Source organism: Leptodactylus fuscus, chromosome 5, assembly GCF_031893055.1.
Source record: "Leptodactylus fuscus isolate aLepFus1 chromosome 5, aLepFus1.hap2, whole genome shotgun sequence".
Lineage (NCBI taxonomy): Eukaryota > Metazoa > Chordata > Amphibia > Anura > Leptodactylidae > Leptodactylus > Leptodactylus fuscus.
In genome coordinates, this window is record NC_134269.1 from 186,007,237 (window position 1) to 186,026,142 (window position 18,906).

The window sequence follows — 18,906 nt, forward strand, 5'->3', positions numbered from 1 at the left end:
ATGACCCCATTTCTCCCGTGGTCAAAAATGTACACTTTGTGGTCTTAATCCCATGTACGGACGCACAGTAGGGCCCAAAAAGAAGGGAGCACCAACTGGATTTCAAGACACAATTTTTGCTTCTAAATGTTTCAGGCCCATTGCTCATTTAAACAAGATTTGAGTTACCAAAATAATTGAAAACCCCAATAAATGACCCCATTTTATAAACTAGACCCCTTGAGGTATTCATTGAGGGGTATAGTGAGTATTTTGACCCATAGGTTTTAAAAGAATTTGCATCAAACAAAAAATTCTCATATTTTTTACACAAAAGAGTAATTTTAAAGGCAGTTTTTTTGCACATAACACATGAAAATGAAGAAAAACACCCCAAAATAGATGGCCCCATTTCTCCCGTGTTCAAAAATGTACACTTTGTGGCCTTAATTCTATGTACGGACGCACGGTAGGGCCCAAAAAGAAGGGATCACCAACTGGATTTCAAGACACAAATTTTGCTTGCAGATATTTCAGGCCCATTGCACATTCAAACAAGATTTGAGATACCAAAACAATTGAAACCCCCCATAAATTACCCCATTTTATAAACTAGACCCCTTAAGGTATTCATTGAGGGGTATAGTGAACATTTTGACCCTATAGCCATTTCACAGATTTTACTAACTTAGGGATGTGTAGGTTAAAAATTAGTAAAATGTCCCTTTATCCCCAAAGTTTTCATTTTCACAAAGGGTTAAAGGAGAGAAAGCCCCCCACAGTTTGTTACACAATTTCTCCTGAACACGGCAATACCCCATATGTGGCCATAATCTGCTGTATGGGGACATGGTGGGGCTCAGAATGGAATGAGCGCTATTTGGATTTTGGAGGGCAGATGTTGCTGGAATAGTTTTCAGGTGCCATGTCGCATTTGCTGAACCCCTAAAGTACCAATACAATGGAAACCCCTCAAATGTGACCCCATTTTAAAAACTACACCCATCAAGGAATGTATCAAGGGGTATTATCATTTTGAGCCTAAAAATGCTTCCCAAAAATTAATGTACAAAATGAAAATTGAAATTTTTAAAGAAATATGCCATTTCGGTGCCCAATACGTTGCACCCACTTTGTGTTGTCAGAGACCTGCACTCCTAAAACTATTAAGGGGCCATCCCGAGGGGCAAAAAATTATATATGTGGGTGTAAACTGCTGCTTGGGAACACAGCAGGGCTCAGAAGGGAAGGAGCAGTGGGCTTTTTAGCTATTGGGGTACAGTGTTAGAGGGACTTTCGGGGCGCCATGTTGCTTTTGCAGAGCCCTGGAGGTGCCAGTAAACTGGAATTCGCCAAGAAGTGACCCCATTTTGTAGGGGAAATTTTAGGGTCTCGGCAAATATGACATGGTGTCCAAAAACCAACAATCTAAATCTGCACTCCAAAAGCACATAGCGCTCCTTCACATCTGCGCCCTGCTGTGTACTCAAATGGCGGTGTATGCCCACATGTATGACACTGGTGTACCCCGGATAACAGACTTAATGCCATATGTAGGTAGAAAGGCTGTTTGGACACAGCCGGGCACAGAAGGAAAGGAGCGCTATATTGGTTTTTGGAGCACAGTTTGGTTTTAGGACACCATGCCACTTTTGCAAAGCCCCTGAAGTGGAATCTGCAGACATACCACCCCATTTTGGACACTAGCCCACAGATGGCATTTATCAAGCGGTGTAGCGAGCGTTTTTAACCCTTGAGGGTTGCATTTATTTGGTTTCCAGAAATGAAATTGCGGCTGATAATGAGAAGTTAAAAATGGAGTTTTCCAGAGATTCGCCATTTCAGTATCTGATATGTTGTGCCCAACTTATGTCAGCAGAGACACTCCAAAAACTGTTAAGCGGTTATCCCGGGCATAACAGCTTTCAGAGCGTTCATCTCTGATACGAGTCGGACACAACATATTACGCACTGAAATGACCGATTCTTGGAAAAATTGGCATTTTCACTTCTCACAATCAGCTTTGTATTCATTTATGGATAATATGTTATAGCAACACTTGGGGGTTAAAAATGCTCTCTGTACCCCTGGATAAATCCTTCAGGGGTGTAGTTTCCAAAATAAGGTCTCATATCAGGGGATTCCACTTTACTGGCGCTTCAGCTCTGCAAAAGTGTCATGGCATCCAAAAACCAAACCGTCTGCGCGCCAAAAACCCAATAACCCTTTTTCCCTTCTGTGTCCGGCTGTGCCCTAATATCAGTTTATACCCACATATGACATTACGTCCGTTATCCTGGGTACACCAGTGTCATACATGTGTCATACATGTGGCATAAACTGCAGTTTGGGCGCACAGCAGGGCGCAGAAGGGAAGGAGCGCTATGCAACTTTTAGAGTACAGATTCAGATGTTTGGTATCCGGACGCCATGTCATGTTTGTAGAGCCTATAACGTACCAGAAAACTGGATTCCCCAAAGGAGTCACCCCATTTTGAAAACTGCACCCCTCAAAGAATATATCAGGGGGTGTAGTGAGTATTAGTACCCCGGACGTGATTGCAGAGGGGATGGCGAAGAGGGAATATGTAAGCTGTGTGGAGAACATTGCAAACACCACATTCCCTACTATGTCCCATGATTGGGGGAGTCACTCTGGGGTCACTTAGGGGGTCACTTCCGGTTTCTTTTCCCTCGTAAACTGTAAATCTGGGGTGTCCGCTGATATTCACTCGCACAGCTTATATATTCCCTACCTGCCGCAGCCAGTTGTGTTCTAATGATTTGGCGATTATGGGGTTGTTTGTCTTCACATTACTAGATGCTATATTTTCTTTATTTTTCTGGTGACGTGGCCATATAAGGGCTTGTTGTTTGCGGGATGTGATGCATTTTGTAATGACACCATTTTTGGGTGCCTACAACTTATTGAATACATTTTATTAACCCTTTTTTGTAGGATTTTTTAAAGAAAAATCAATCTTGGCATTGCATTCTACCTTTTAAATTTTTCGCCATGCAGCGTACAATATAAGTAACATGTTCCCTTTATTCTGCGGGTTGGTACGGTTACGGCGATACCTCATTTATAGTATTTTTTTATGCGATACTAATTCTGTAGAATAAAAACACATTTAGGGACATAAATCAATGTTTTTTGCATCGCCATCTTCTGAGAGGCGTAACATTTTTATTTTTCGGTTGACAGTGTTGGTTGAGGGCTTATTTTTTGCGGGACAATGTGCGCTTTTTATTGGTACTGTTGTGGGGTGCATATGACTTTTTGATCACTTTTTATAGCATATTTTGTAAGGTGAGATGACGAAAAATCACTACTTCCGGCGGGTTTTTTCCGGGTTTTTTTTCCGACGTTCACCGTATACATTAAATATTGTTGGAGTTTTATTGTTCAGATTGTTACGGACGCGGCAATACCAAATATGTATTGTTTTTATTAAGTTTTAGTTTTTTTTTAATATAATTCATTTTTTATAGAAAAAAGGAAATTTTGGGGCTTTAGAAGTTTATTCATTTTTATCAGACACTTTATTTATTTATTTTTCACTTTTTATTTTTTACTTTTACACTTTTTACTTTAGGACACTTGGATTAGTGATGCTTTGATAAAAGCATCACTAATTCTCTATCAGACGCTGCAGGACACAGCTGTCAGTGTCTTGCAGCGTCTGGAGGAAGTCAGACGCAGGGGCTGCCTGCGTCTGACTTCCTCTTAAAGCGGCAGGATCAACCTGGTATTGGGGGTCTCTTGGAGCTTGGGGTCACTGGCCAGACCCCAGGCTCCATGTTAGAGACATCGGCACCCCTCAATCTCGCCGCGGGGGGTGCCGATTCGGCCGGCACCGTCACGGAACCGCTTCAGTTCCGTGATCATGTTTGATCACGGAACTGAAGGGGTTAAAACCCCCCGATCGGAGACCCCTCCGATGGGGGGTAATGGAGCAGGGTCTTAGCTGTCAGATACAGCTAAGATCCGCTCCAATTACATCGGCACTGACAGGGAATCCTTCCCTGACTGCCCGACGTAATTTTACTATAGGGCAGTCAGGAAGGACCTGTCAGTGCCGACGTAATTTTACTATGGGCCGGTCGTTAAGGGGTTAAGGCAGAGCAGACGCTTTATTTTGCTGCTTATAACAACCAATCACATCACAGCTTTCAATATCCAAGAGCACCATAAAAAATAAAAGCTGCAATGTGACTGGTTTCTATGGGCAACAGAGACCACTTTCCTTTAAGAAAGTTTCATAAATCTCTGCTTTTTTTTTTTTTTTTTTTTAAAGTTAATTTTATATCTAAAAAAAAAAAAAAAAAAAAAAGACAAAAAATAAATAAAAATTGTTTCCCAATAACAAATGAAAAAAACTCTGCCTTTGGTCCTGGGGACAAGAAATATGAGGCCTTTAGGGATGTCAGGCCCTAATGAAAGATTGGCAGCTCCTATTCTCCCATGTATATTGGCAGTATCTGCTATTGGTACCGGCTCCTTTGTGAGGTAGAAAACTCTGGGGACCTCGGCTGTCACAGAGAATATTGGGGCCTGCAGTATAACTGGCAATAGAGGGTCGGCCATATTGTGGAGGACCAGCAGATAACATGCATTGTGCATGTAATTTGGCCGGCAGCCTGTGACTGGTGCTATTGATAGAAAACAGCTCTATTTCCCTTAATAAACTTGTAGCTCCTGTCAATGCGGTACACATCATGGCGGGTGATTGATAGGCCTCTGCCAGGTGCACACTGTTGCTATAGGGCTCTTTATTTCCTCCATACAATAGCATTACATTTTCCAGTCGAGTGATCCCTCTCAAAGCATTTGCAGCTTCCTAAGAAATATTAATTAGCGCTTGTAAGATTCGCACGATTTCCCGATGTAATGAAAACAAACATCTCATCTTTATCATACACTCATTAACCTTCCTCTGAAATTAAAACATAATTGCAAAATAATGTATTATATCAAATTGATTATGTTTACGCTCAATATTGTATTCAGTGCACTGCTAATTAGAATGTTCATGAATACCATGCCAGATCTACAATGAAGACTGACAATCACATAGGTAGTAGAATTTGTGTAAGGTTTTGAGATTCACCCCATGGATGCAACAATACCTATCATAAATGATTGTTTGTTTGTGTAAATGGAATAACAGTTTAATCAGATCTCAAGATACAAATAGAGGGGTACTTACCACTGCTGAGGGAAGCGATGGGCTGCTGGTGACATGCCATTGACAGGACAGTACTGATGTTGCCCCATCAACAAGCAGCAGTGGGGAGCAGTGGGCACGAGCACCGAATCATCAGGGGGTGACGAAGGTAAGTAATGCTCGGTTTGCTTGCCTTTTTCTTTGTTAAAAAGGTGTTTTTTTCCAGGATTAATAATTGATAACCTATCCTTTGATGATCATACCCTACACTCGTATAGCGGCTTGGTATCACAGCTCATTTGAATGGGACAGAGCAGCAAACAGGCCATATGACCAAGGAACATGACGCCACATGGCTTCTCAAATGGAAGCACTTAAAAAAGCTGATCCACGAGGGTTCAGGGTGTCGGATCCCCAACTGATAAACTAGCCTTAGGATAGGTCATTAATTAAAGGACCTTTCCTCAGATTGGGCACAGGCAGTTCCATATACTGCGGGAAAGCTGACAGTGCGCTGAATTCAACGCACTATCGGCTTTCCCGATCTGTGAGCGGGGAGGAACGCCCCCCCCCTCCTGATAATACTCGTTTATGGACGAGCACTGTGAGCAGAGGGAGGGGGCGTTCCTCCCCGCTCACATTGTACAGCGCGATAGGCGCTGCTGTGGAGAAGGACGTTCCTGGCTAACTGTCAGAAACGGCCTTCTGACTGTAAAGCGCTACGGTACCGGGACCGATAGCGCTTTACCGGGGCACAGATTGGGAAAGCCGATAGTCCACTGAATTCAGCGCACTGTCGGCTTTCCACCAGTATATAGAACTGCCTGTGCCCAATCTGATGAAAGGTCCTCTTTAATAAAGCCGGAAAACCCCTTTAACCCCTCCCTACCTGTGACTGTTTTTCAGTGAAATTAGACAGCCCCTTTAACGGAGACATGACCTAGAAAGAGAACTTTCACTCAAAAAAACAAAACAAAACAAAAAACCTCTATTGAGAGAACGTCTAATGTATCTTGACCATTTAAGGGATTGTCCCAGAATAACAAATTATCACCCATTTACAGAATAGGTGCCAAGTGTAAGCTCTTGGGACCAGTTTGAATGGAGTGTCAGTAAAGCACAAACTGCTCTGTCCCATTCAAATGAGCTGTGATACCAAGCCGCTATACAGGTGTAGGGTATGATCATCAAAGGATAGGTTATCAATTATTAATCCTGGAAAAAACACCTTTTAACAAAAAAAAAAAAAAAAAAAGGCAAGCAAACAGAGCATTACTTACCTTCTTCACCCCCTGATGAGATAGTCTATGTCTATCCTCAGCAGGACTGCACATGCACAAACACTAGTCGCACCACCTTATATCAGATACTTATCACCAATTCTGTGGACATGCCCTTTAAAGGGGAGTTTCAAGGCATCGGTGAACAATTCCTTTGGTGTCATAGGTGATGAATCCAGGAGTTCTGGGCTGGTTCTAACCCCGAGTCATATAATCAGAACCAGTACCCAACCCCCGAGTTGCCCCATCTCCTCCCCATTGTTTATTGCTAGTTACTTGTACTAGTGGGAATGTCAGACTAGATCATTATAATAGTAAAGCCAGTCCCCATAGTATGGCAGGTAACTAGCAGTGAACACAGGAGAGGAGACCGAGCGATGATTCCTATCATGTGATTCTGGCCAGAACCGTCTGGGAACCCATGCACGTTTGTTGCCTAAAATCCTCAGAGGACAAGTGATCACAGACTCCCTTGAGAACCCCTTTAATATACACCCACTTCCATGTAGCTTTATTTGGGAGCAAATTATTCCCAAAAAATCTGATGTACAGAATGAATAGCTGCATGATCTAGTGGCCTCTCTTGAATGCTGTAAACGAGATATATTCCATAAATATATCACAGACAGGGGCCTCAGAGTTGGGACTGACACCTATTGGAGGAATGGGGGTCCTATGAGGGGTGGCCACTCTAAGTCTGCATGTTCTAGGATCCCATAGACAGAAGATGCTATAAATGTGTTAGATATATAACGTATCATCACAAGGATTAGCCTGCCATATACGGTAATATACTGTACTACAGCATTTATATTCTTTAGTACTGAAGCTCAACCAAACGATGAGAGAAGGAGCGCTTACATAAGACACTGCAGTATCTATCGGACATGTGCGGACCATTTCAGCCTCACCTCCACGTGGAGACACAAGCACAATGGATGGCATGCAGGATTTAGAAGTCAAGAGTCCTTAGAAGAAGCAGCCGAGGCAGAAAGGAGCAGCAGCCTCCGGGCACTTGCTTGCCTGTCAAGTACATCCAATTCTACCAAGCAATCTGCAGTGACCTCTACTTAGCACATGTATTATCCAGAGGCCATTATTTAACCCTAATGATCCCCTAGAAACCCTCACCTGCAGAGGCGGCCGCCATCAGAAGAGATGTACACGCATCTGTCCGACAGGTTGGTGGAGATGGAGACAAATTCATTGATGTAACCCGCACGTCTCATTAAGCGGAAGGTGTTCACCAACTTCTTGTGGTCACGGATAACCCCGAGTATGTTTCCTAGCAGAAGGCAAAAAAACCATAATTTTATTTTATTTTTTTTTAAATAAAACACAGCACACAGATTGGTAGAAAGATAGGAGGTACATATACGATACATAGATATGACAGAGATAAGACATAGAATACACAAGACACATGGACAGATACAGCAGAAAGAGGCATATAGGTGCAGAGAGGAGATAGACACAGAAATAGGTAGTTATATCAATAGAAATAAGAATATATAAAATACATAGGCATATGTCAGATAGATGAGCTAGAGCATGAGATGCATCTACAGATATGACAGATAGATAGTCATAAATAAAGCATATGATATACATAGTTATGACAGAAAGATGAGATAGACACATATAAGTAGGTAGATTGATAGACAAAGATGCAGCAATAGATATAACAGATATAAGAGGATAGATAGAGCAACATATATGCAGAGTATATATGTACTGTATGGATAAACACATGTGTAGTTAGCACATATGAGATACGATAGCTAGATGAGATAGATCTCAAATGTTCTATGACAGACAGAGATAGAAAAGATATGACAGATCTATAGAGACATACAGAACATATATATATATATATATATATATATATATATATATATATATATATATATATATATATATATATACACACACACACATACATATATGAGCTGCAGACAGCAGAGCACTACAACAGATTCTCTACACATCCACATACAGTATGCTCACTATATTGTACAGGTATTTACAGATCTTTTTATTTCCTAGCTCACTTCCTACTAGTTCCTGGCTTTGGAGAAGACTCAACACAATGCTAATGTAAATCAATGAGGAGACATTGTTCTAAGTGGACGCCTGCAGTCCTCCAGAGCTGACAGCAACAAGGAACATCCCATTCCACAGCAAAAACGAATTTAAAAAAATGCAAATATAAATTTATGTGATTTTATTTCTCCAATATTAAATAAGAATTTTGCAAAACGGAAGCTAAATGAGGAATTAATTAGGTATAAGCTGCATTTATTCCAGCCTGGGCATTAGGGAGTTGGACTCTGGGAATCCTGCTGGGCTGCTGCATGCGAGACACTGAACAAGACCCAACGTATTAATGGCGGATTTATAGAATAGAAATAATTTAAATCACATTATTCATTGTATAATCCCCAAGGACAGATCTTATTAATCACCTCTCTCCATACAATGCAGCTCAATGACTGCTCTATACTAATAGGGACTATGGAAGGGATTGTGTCAGCGGGTGGTAACAAGTACATAGACTGTGGGCACAATAAGTCCTTACCAGTATTAAGAGGGGTCTTACATAGGGCTCTGGTTATGACCCCATGCACACAACACTAGCGGTTTCAAGTATATTGCCCACAATTGCAGATAGTATATGGACCCAACTTATTTCTATAGCCTGATACAGATGTCTGTAGTTTGTACAAATCAGTGTCTGGGTCAGAGAAAGTGAAAAATAAGGAACAGAACTGTATTTGAGGTGAAGACTCAAGTGTCTTGGATCATGCGGATATTGTACTGATACAAGTTTTTTTTTTGCGCACGGTAAAATGTAGGGTCATGTGCATGCTGCCAGACCGTGACTGAACAGTACATTAATGACCGGACAGGTCTTATACGCATCCATTTTGCAGCCTGGGCTCACGGCCCCATACACAGGCCAGTGATAATATACGGGTTTCTGTATGAGGCCAAAGAAATAAATGAGTCACTTTCCTAGCTGCAAAAAACACAGACAAGGCTCATGGTCATGTGCATATAGTGTAAAGGGAAGTTAAACACTAAATTTAGGAGCTTATTCCTTTTTCCCATTGGAAACTCATGCATGCTGAGTTGAGATGAGCATGCATGTGTATAGGGGGTATGCAGGAATACCTGCTCAACCAATCTAATGCATCTAGTAACTTATCGACGTGATGACACCATTAGATGTTTCGGCAAAGATGAAGAAAGACTGAAACAGAGGATAGCTGATAATAGAGTAATTCCTAGATGTGAGTTACCATTGAGGAAGACCATAAAGATGTTGGAGTAGGCCAGCTCTTCACCACACAGCAGATTGACGTCTTCAACTCCAAGATTGCCAGCCAGTTTTATTATAGGCCCATCCTCCATATCAGTGGTGATGTGCGTCATCAGTGCAAGGTTTTTGACTAGACCACAAGCCTAGAGAAGATAAAAAGGAAAAAATGTCTTAAAGGATTTGCCCAGGACTCTGACATTTTGAGATTAGAACAGCAATATTTTAGTCTTGCCTAGTATATGTGATGTCACCGGAAGAATGCGGGAACATCAAGTGACCACTATGGGAATATCATCAATGGTAATAACACGATACTGCAAAAATGCTTTTGTTAGCAAGACTAAACTATCGCTGTACTGATCTCAAAATGTCCTGAACTACCTCTTCCACCAACTTGAGCTCTTCTTTAATAGGTGCCCCTCCACGGATTCCAACACATTTGGATTTTTTTCTCTAGCTTCCACCATTACTGAGCAATCAATGCAGTTAGTTTTGGTGCCTGATATGCTAACTAGACTCTCCAAAGTCAAGTGGGTGGTGTCAGGCAGGAGCAGTCAACGTAAGAGCTGAGTCACGCCCCCTCGTCTGCTTCTGCCTGACACCACCCAGAATATACTATGTCCTGATGGTAACTAATGTCAGGATGCAACGACCAGATATTGTTCAGCACTGGGACATAATGCAACAAGTCCTAGAGAGGAGTGGGGATCAGTGAGTAAAAGGTCACCTGTTACTTGTTGGAATAATTCAATAGGTAATGGCCAATTAAAATAAATAAATGCACATCATAATGTTATGAACTTGACTAACAAGATACTTATGGCCTATTCTAGAGAAAGGCCTTCAAAATCCAAAAGATTGTGTTAAACGGGTTGTCCGGGATTCTAAGATATTTCATACTAATGATGACTAACTGATCACCTATCCTGTGGATAGGTCATCGGTATCGTGAATATAGCCACCAGAAACCACATAAGTATATGGCTGGAAGCAATTTTGCTCCTATTTAAATGAATGGAAGCGGGGCTGCATTTCCCTGATACCACCACTACAGAATAAAGAGCTACATACACTGTAGAGATGGAGCCTGGAACTGTAGCCCCACTCCTCCTGCTATATTGCTATATACTTAGTATCATCAGCATCAGCTGACTTGTTCATAGGTTATCAAGTATCAACAATCTTCAGAACCGTCGACAACCCCTTTAAGTCTGCTGATGTAGTACATACAGGGCAATGACCTCCAATCTGTCCAAAACTAAAATTCCGAAGATCTTTTGCAAAGGTAGTTGACGAGCCATAGGTTGGAGACCTGTTACAGGAATTATAGAGAATTTACAGACATCTGGTAACATCGGATATCCCCAGGTAGTGAATGGAGGGAACAGAAATAGTAGAAAACGCTCACCTCTCCTTCAGGGGTATCAGAAGGACACAGCATACCCCACTGAGAAGGCTGCAAGGATCGGGGGCCACTGACTTTTCTTGTCTTCTCAAATTGTGACGATATTCTTGTCATCATTCCCAGGGCAGATATGTACGACAACCGCGATAGCACCTGCGTCACTCCCTGACGGTCCATCTTAAATCTCTTCAGTGACCAATTTCCCTAAATGGATAAAGCAACGGTTAACTAACCTGTGACAATGCACAGCACCATATCCATGGTTGTCACCAAAATGTGTAAGTAAAATACTACACAGACCCCCCCCCCATTATACAAAAGATCAACATATTGAAGGGAACCATTGGTAATATCTATTTGCAATAATTGTAATCTAACTGTACCATTAAAGGAGTATTCCATATTATAATAGGACATGCCATAACATTTAACCAGGTGAGGATCTGACTTCTGAGACCCCTCCAGTCTACGATAACTCCTTCGTAAATATAAAGCAGGTGATGAGGAGCAACACTATGCAGGGAATACCTGTGTGTGAGCTGCCAGTCATAACTAGCACTATAGCCCCTTAAATAAGACAATCTGTAGGGTCTCCGTTGGACCCAGATGATAAAAAGGTAATAAATCCAAGCGACATACCACTACAGCTGTCGCATGAAGCCCAAGTCAGTACATGTGCAATAAAGTCACGGTGTAGTGACCTGGGTACCATCAGACAACCCTGCATGCTCATCGAGTCCTCCGTATACCCCCACCGATTACTATTTATGACTTCATCTAAAACCCCAGGGCTGGACAGACTTAGAATGGAAAGCCTTAGGACACTAAACCATTAGCGCAGAACACCACAATAGTGGTTTAGTGTCCCAAAACTGGGCGGACAGGTTTACTTTAAAGGGGTTTAGACTAAACTAAAGATGACCTATCCTGGGATAGGTCATCAATATGTAATTGGTTAGAGGTCTGACACTTGGGATGGAGGACCAACCAAAATAAAAAAAGGAAGCAACAGCCCTCAGTGTCTCGGCCTCATCCCTGTGCCTTTGAAGTCAGCTCAGCCTTCTTGCTGCTGTGAACACAATGTAAACTGATCCTCTCCGCTTACCGTAGATATGGCATTAACCATGCCATTGGTGATCTGGTCCTGACGCATATGTTTCACAACATCAAACTGAGCGGCTCTTTGCTTAGGAATGACTTGGTCGGCGATCTTCTTCATCTCGGAGTTAAATTTTTTGAACAAGTCTTCAAATAAGAGGGACAACAGCTGCAATACAAAAAAGTAGAAAAACCCTCAAAATATCAGATGTAAAGGTGCTAAACTCTCCAAGGGCAATCCCCTTGCTAAATGCAGACACAATAGTGGTCAGCTGATATTGCTGCGGTATGCTGTAGATGGAAACATTGGGGCAATTTATATTGCCTTGTATACCAGTTTTCATACATTTAAAGTATGATGACAGGAGCACATTGGCATAAATATGGGCATCCTCCAGCGGGGCAGAGAGTAGAGACCATAGTTCTAAATGCCAGTCTTGTTACATCCCCACAAATAATATAGATCTGCATGACAACATTTGGCTACCAACACATTGCCTGACTTGTCTCTACAATTGGGAGCAAGCAGAACCAAAAGGGGTTTCCAGGACCTATCCTTAAATATTAGATGGGTAAAGTCTGACACCCGGGACACACGCTGATCAGCTGGTCAAAGAGCTTACGGTGCTTGGGTGAACCCCGCTATTTATTTTTTTTCTTTCAGGTCAGTGACATCATGTTCTTTGGTCACATGGACATACTGCAGCTTAGTCTTATTCAATGAATGGGGCTGAAAAGTAATACCAAGAACAGACATTGTACAGCAATGTGCTTGGGAAGCAGTGAAGAGCTTCAACCCAAACACTGCACCTTTACTGATCTTTTGAGGTTCCATGTGTTGGACCCCTACCAATCTGATATTGATGACCCGTCGTAAGGTCACAGCGGTCTTCAGTTCAAGTCAAGTGATCTCTTTACTGCTTATCAAGCAGAGCGCCATACATTGTATATGGGCTGTGCTTGGTATTGCAGCTCAGCAGATTCACTTAAATGGGACTGAGCTGCAAACAGGTCAGGTGATGAATGAGCATGACATCACCAGCCTGCACAGTGACATCAGCTAATCTGATATTAAAGCTGATCTGCTATGGATTTTTATTTATACACACACTAATTATGCTATATATTAGTATTTATATATCTGTCCAACTTCTCCATGTATTTATATAACTTTCTATATCTAGATCTATAAATAAAATTTATAGATATATTAAATACTAGCTTTTACCCGCGACTTCGTCTGCGGTGATTTGAGAATTGGGCGGACACAGACATGTGAAACTGTAAAAGTGCTTTAAAAAGTTTGGTGGGATAGCAAATGTGATGTGTTATATTGTGTATGTAGTAATACAGACAATGTGATGTGTTATATTGTGTATGTAGTAATACAGACAATGTGATGTGTTATATTGTGTATGTATTGTGGGGATAACGTCACTCCTTAGGGAGAGACCACCTTCTCAGGTGTGTGGAGACTTATAGCCATAGTTGCTCCACTGCAAAGGAACATGGGAAGAATATGCAAATCTGTCTCCCAAGATGTAAATAGGGAGACAGTGCCTCTGTTTGCTGCCCTCTATAGCAAGCAACCCTGAACAACATGCCCGACTTCCCAGAAGCCTTTGCTGCATGATGCGAGGTTATAACCAAATCAGTTTCTCAGTTACGGACGGCACCGTTTCTGTCTCTTTGGACATCATCAGCGCAGCACAGAGAGAACTGATTTGGTTTAAGTGAGAGGCTGTGAGACCAGATTGTGGGGATAACGTCACTCCTTAGGGAGAGACCACCTTCTCAGGTGTGTGGAGACTTATAGCCATAGTTGCTCCACTGCAAAGGAACATGGGAAGAATATGCAAATCTGTCTCCCAAGATGTAAACAGGGAGACAGTGCCTCTGTTTGCTGCGTATGTAGTGTATGTAGTGCGTTTGCTGTGTATGTAGTAATACAGACAATGTGGTGTGTTATATTGTGTATGTAGTAATACAGACAATTTGATGTCTTATATTGTGTATGTAGTAATACAGACAATGTGATCTGTTATATTGTGTATGTAGTAATACAGACAATTTGATGTCTTATATTGTGTATGTAGTAATACAGACAGTGTGATCTGTTATATAGTGGAAAGCTATATGTAAATGTGAGTGAGTAGAGTGAGGGCTACTCCTGAGGTGACAGTAAGGAGTGTGCAGGCAGGTTGAGGCAGGAAATGCCAGGCAGTGTGTGTGAGTCTATAGCTGGGGCTAGGAGTCCTGCTTTTGTGAGTCTCCTGCTAGGAAGCCATGTTGTTTAGTGGCACCAAAAGTAGCCTATGACTCAATCCTAAGGGAAAACTATGTTTGTGGAAAATTGCACGCAAATCCGTCCAGGCGTTTTAGCGTGATTGAGGAACAAACATCCAAACTCACAAACATGCAAACATCCATTAGTAGGATAAATGTAATAAAGTTAACCCGAACTTTTGCCATTGGTTGAACTGCTGCAGTTTGATATCTTATCACAGAAGACAACAAAAAGCAATAAAGTCATTGGAAAGACATATGCTCAATGGCCATTACTGCGAACCGTGCAGTTTACTGTAGCAACGTCAAACTCTCTGGCACTGCACAGGTTAATGGTGCTGAGGTTTTCCAATTGACATTAGTGAAAAGACTTTATACAGTTTACAAGCCACCAATAACAGCAGCGGGAGGGAAGGAGAAGGGGGCAGAAAAATATGAAAGAATTTAAGCCGCAGCAACAGTTTCGCCAATTAGCTTAATGTCAGAGAATTCTAATTAGGCGCGGTGAGATTGCTATTTAGCGCGGAGGCTTTTAGAGTGCCAAATTCTCCTTTTCACACAAACCGGTTGCAAAATTAAAGACATTAGTCGGCCTTAATTACATTATCAGAACAGCCGGGATTAGGCAATCTCTGAAGTCAATGCGCTCGTCTTTTGTCACAAGGCAGAAATCCCTTGCCGTGCAGGGTGGTGGATTTCGAGGCCTGCTCCATATCTCGCCCTCGCAAAGCAAGCTGCATTAGACACAGCAAAATACGGCGAAACAAAAGAGACAGGGTAATGCTTCACAAATAATGAACGCGCTACGACGAGGGAGACGCAAGGTGAAAAGATTAAGTCTCCAATCGGTAGGTCTTGCTAACACCTCTGCTGGCGGAGGGCCTACCCCAATCCTCTAGTGACAAAAAAAATTTCACTTCGGCTTACGGGTCCACATCTGTTATCTAAAGCCGGAGCCCATCTCATACTTCTTACTCCCATGGGGTGTGAAATTAGCAGAAAAATCACATCATTTTGTATTGTCTCTTTTCTTTGGAGATACAATGCGGTCTTACGCGCGGCATTGTTGGTTTAGACGTCTCTTCCAGTGATCTGAACACATTGAAGACGCTTCTTCCCTTTCTTCGCGACAGTATGTATTCGGCTGGAACTGAACGTTTTGCTGGAGAAGCCCGAAAAAAGTGGTTTCTGCCAAGTTTTAGATTATACATAGAGAATGGGCAATTCTTAGAGGAGAAAGTGATAAAACAAACATGAAAAAGGGGCCGAGGGGAGCGACCGATCCGATCCATAAAATACAAGATGGGTTTATTTAAAGGAAATTTTGCTCTAGTTTTCCAGAAACATTGGATCACAAAAATTGTGAAATTCATTCAGATAAAAGGGAGATTTGGCAAAAAATTTCCTTTCCAGCTTTAAAAATTTAAGGCTAATCTCCCACGTTGCGGAACCGCAGATTTTTTTGTTGCAATTTTCTAAGCCAAAGCCAAAAACGGCTACAAAATGAATGGTAAATATATAAGAAGCTCTTATAACATCTCCCTTTTGCTCAATCCATTACTGGGTGTGGCTCAAAAACCACAGCAAAATCTTCAGGAAAAAAAAAGCTGCGTTTCCACAACCTGGGGCCTCAACCTAAAGGGGTTTTTCGGCCCCAAAATGATTTTTATATCGATTAACTATTCACAAGCTTATCAGGGTGTGACCATGCACAGATCAGCTACTAGTGGACAGGGAGTGCGCCCAGTACCTCTCCTATACAAGTACTAGCAGGGACACCGCAGTTCCCCAAAACCACCACTATGCAGTGGAAGGGGCTGCTGCGCCGCTCCTAGTACTGCCAGAAGAGAGGATCTGTGTAGGGTCTGGGTGTCGAATCCCAACAGAAAACCTATCCTGTGGATAGGTCAACAGTATTAAAATATCAATTTGGGGCCGGAAAACCCTTTCAAAGACCAGGCCTCTTTGGGACTTAAAGTGTTTTCTGGGTCTTTGAGAATAGTGACCAATCTTTGGGATAGGTCATCAATATCAGATTGGTAGGTCTGAACTCCGGATCCCCACCTATTAACTGTTTGAGGAGACCTCCACATTCAGGTGAGCCCTGCTGCCTCATCATTGAACACCAAACACAGTGCCATACATCCTATAGTGGCTATACTTGGTACTGCAGCTCAGCCCCATTTCCTTGAATGGGACTGAACAGCACACAAGCCACTCAATGAATGAATGTGTTGTCACTGGCCTGTGATGTGGAGGTAGCACTTGCCCAAACCTCTTTGAGCAGATGATCTGTGTGTGGGGGGGAGGGGGGGATCTCACATATAAGACTTCCACAGATTAGATACTGATAATTAGAGATGAGCGAGTAGTATTCGATCGGATATCGAATAACATTATAGTCTATGGGAAAAAACAGGAATGTTGTTCCGGTTTCCATGGAAACCAAAGATCGACCCACATTGGATCCTCCAAGTTCCGGAAGTAGCGGGACGAGGAGCACGAGGAGGTTTTTGCATTGAATTCAATGGAATTTTCCCGCGTGTTATTCGACTGATACGAGTATTCTTTCGAATAGTCGTATTCGATCGAATACTACTCGCTCATCTCTACTGATAATCTATGGTAAGCGTAAATCATCAATATTTGACTGTGGATTTTTTTTTTCACTTTTTACTGACACATTTCAAGAGAAATTACTTTATATTTCAGTCAAAGTATGGGTTTGCTTTGGTGGAACAATCTATAATCTTCAATGCCACCATTTGGGGATCTATAAAACTTATTCAATACCTTTTAATAAAAGGGGTTTTCCAGGTCCCTAAGGCATTTTCATACTGATGATCTACCCAAAGGAAAGTCATCAGTGTCTGGTCGGTGCGGGTTTAGACTCCTGGACTACGCATTGATCACAGTCTCTGGAAGTTATATTGATGGACGGAGCCACGGGTCAGTTCTGCTATTATTCAAGTAATAGGAGCAGTGTTACAGTACCCTGTCTCCATCTCAATACAGTGGATAGAGCCTTCTTCTCAGTCCCCACTGATCAAATACTGATGACCTATTGTGCGAATAGAACCAGTTAAAGGGGTTACCCACTTTGTACAATTAAATGCCTAAGTCATCATTAATGGATCTGCAGGAGTCTGACACCTGGTACCCCAACAGATCACTGATACTAAAGCCGTGACTCTCACCATGCAGCTTACTCCCCATACAAACTGTAGTGGTGACTGCAGGTACTGCAGCTCTATTCCATAACCTTCAATGGGACAGTGCAGCAGTACCTACACTCACCGCTATAGTGTGTATGGTGACTGATCAGTGAAGCTCTCCTGTGCTGCCTTGGTACCAATGATCTGATGCAGTCCCAAGTGTCGGACCCCCACAGAACTAATACTGATGAACTTTTCCAAGGGCAGGTCATTAATTGTACAAAGTAGATAACCCCTTAAGAGTGTACACTGCATAACATGTTAACGTTATTCACCATGTCAGTATGAATATACAGCCAACAAGGTTTTTTTTTTCTTTTCTTATATACAAAAATTGGGACAGACAAGAACCGGGGAAGTGGTCCAAAGAAATCAATCTGCAAATATCAGTCACACGTGCACTACAGGAGCACCCTACCTGTCCTGCCAGCTCCAACCTCTTGTTTCCATAATAATCTCGATCATCAACTTTATTCTCCCCCTGAGCCAGGATCACTCTCCGGACCATCACCGCAGTGTAGATGCATTTCGCTCTGAAGTTGAATTCCTTCACCTATTGAAGAAAAAAAAAAAACCTTACGTTATATTTTACCAGTTGACTACCAAGATCCCAATACAACTAATCCGCCTGATGGAAGCTGTGCAGACTACACATCCAGAAATGGTGCCGCTACTATTCAAGGGAATGGGATCAGAGTTGTGGTTCCCTGGTGACATCGCTACAGTGCACTGAGCCAGATAAGTGTCCAATACACGTGGGGACATTCCCTTTAAGAAAGTGTTAAGTATGTGTGATTGAGTGAGTACGGCATAACTAGATATCTATAAGACAAGCTATGTTGAAGAACGTGGACTGGCACTTTCCAGGATTCAGTTAAGAGGCTATCCCGACCTATTGCACTTTAGACAACTCTCAGATGCACTAAGCAGAGCAGATGCGCCGATCCCTCTCCCATCCAGGACTGAAGGCCGATAGCACTTGGTTGTATTCATGAAGCCTAAGCAAGAGCAAGAGTCTCATGGCCTGTTCTGTTCCGATGATTATAGAGCAGGTTCTACCCTACCCTGAGGCGTTGGAACAGAGAAGAACGGAAAAAAAATTTAAGTCAATTAGGGGAGAGATGGCACTTTGATGTCATCCGAGTGCTT

General features: G+C 42.2%; 1 protein-coding gene across 1 annotated transcript in view; it reads right to left on the reverse strand.

Annotated features, from left to right (window-relative positions):
* Positions 1-18,906, reverse strand: part of POLR3B (RNA polymerase III subunit B) — a 76,251-nt gene that overhangs the window by 37,590 nt on the left and 19,755 nt on the right. The window contains exons 12-16 of the mRNA XM_075274822.1: positions 18,176-18,310; positions 12,264-12,425; positions 11,162-11,362; positions 9,734-9,896; positions 7,563-7,716 (exon numbers count right to left, since the gene is read on the reverse strand). Coding sequence (XP_075130923.1) covers positions 7,563-7,716; positions 9,734-9,896; positions 11,162-11,362; positions 12,264-12,425; positions 18,176-18,310 — 815 coding nt within the window. The remainder of the gene's footprint in view (positions 1-7,562; positions 7,717-9,733; positions 9,897-11,161; positions 11,363-12,263; positions 12,426-18,175; positions 18,311-18,906) is intronic.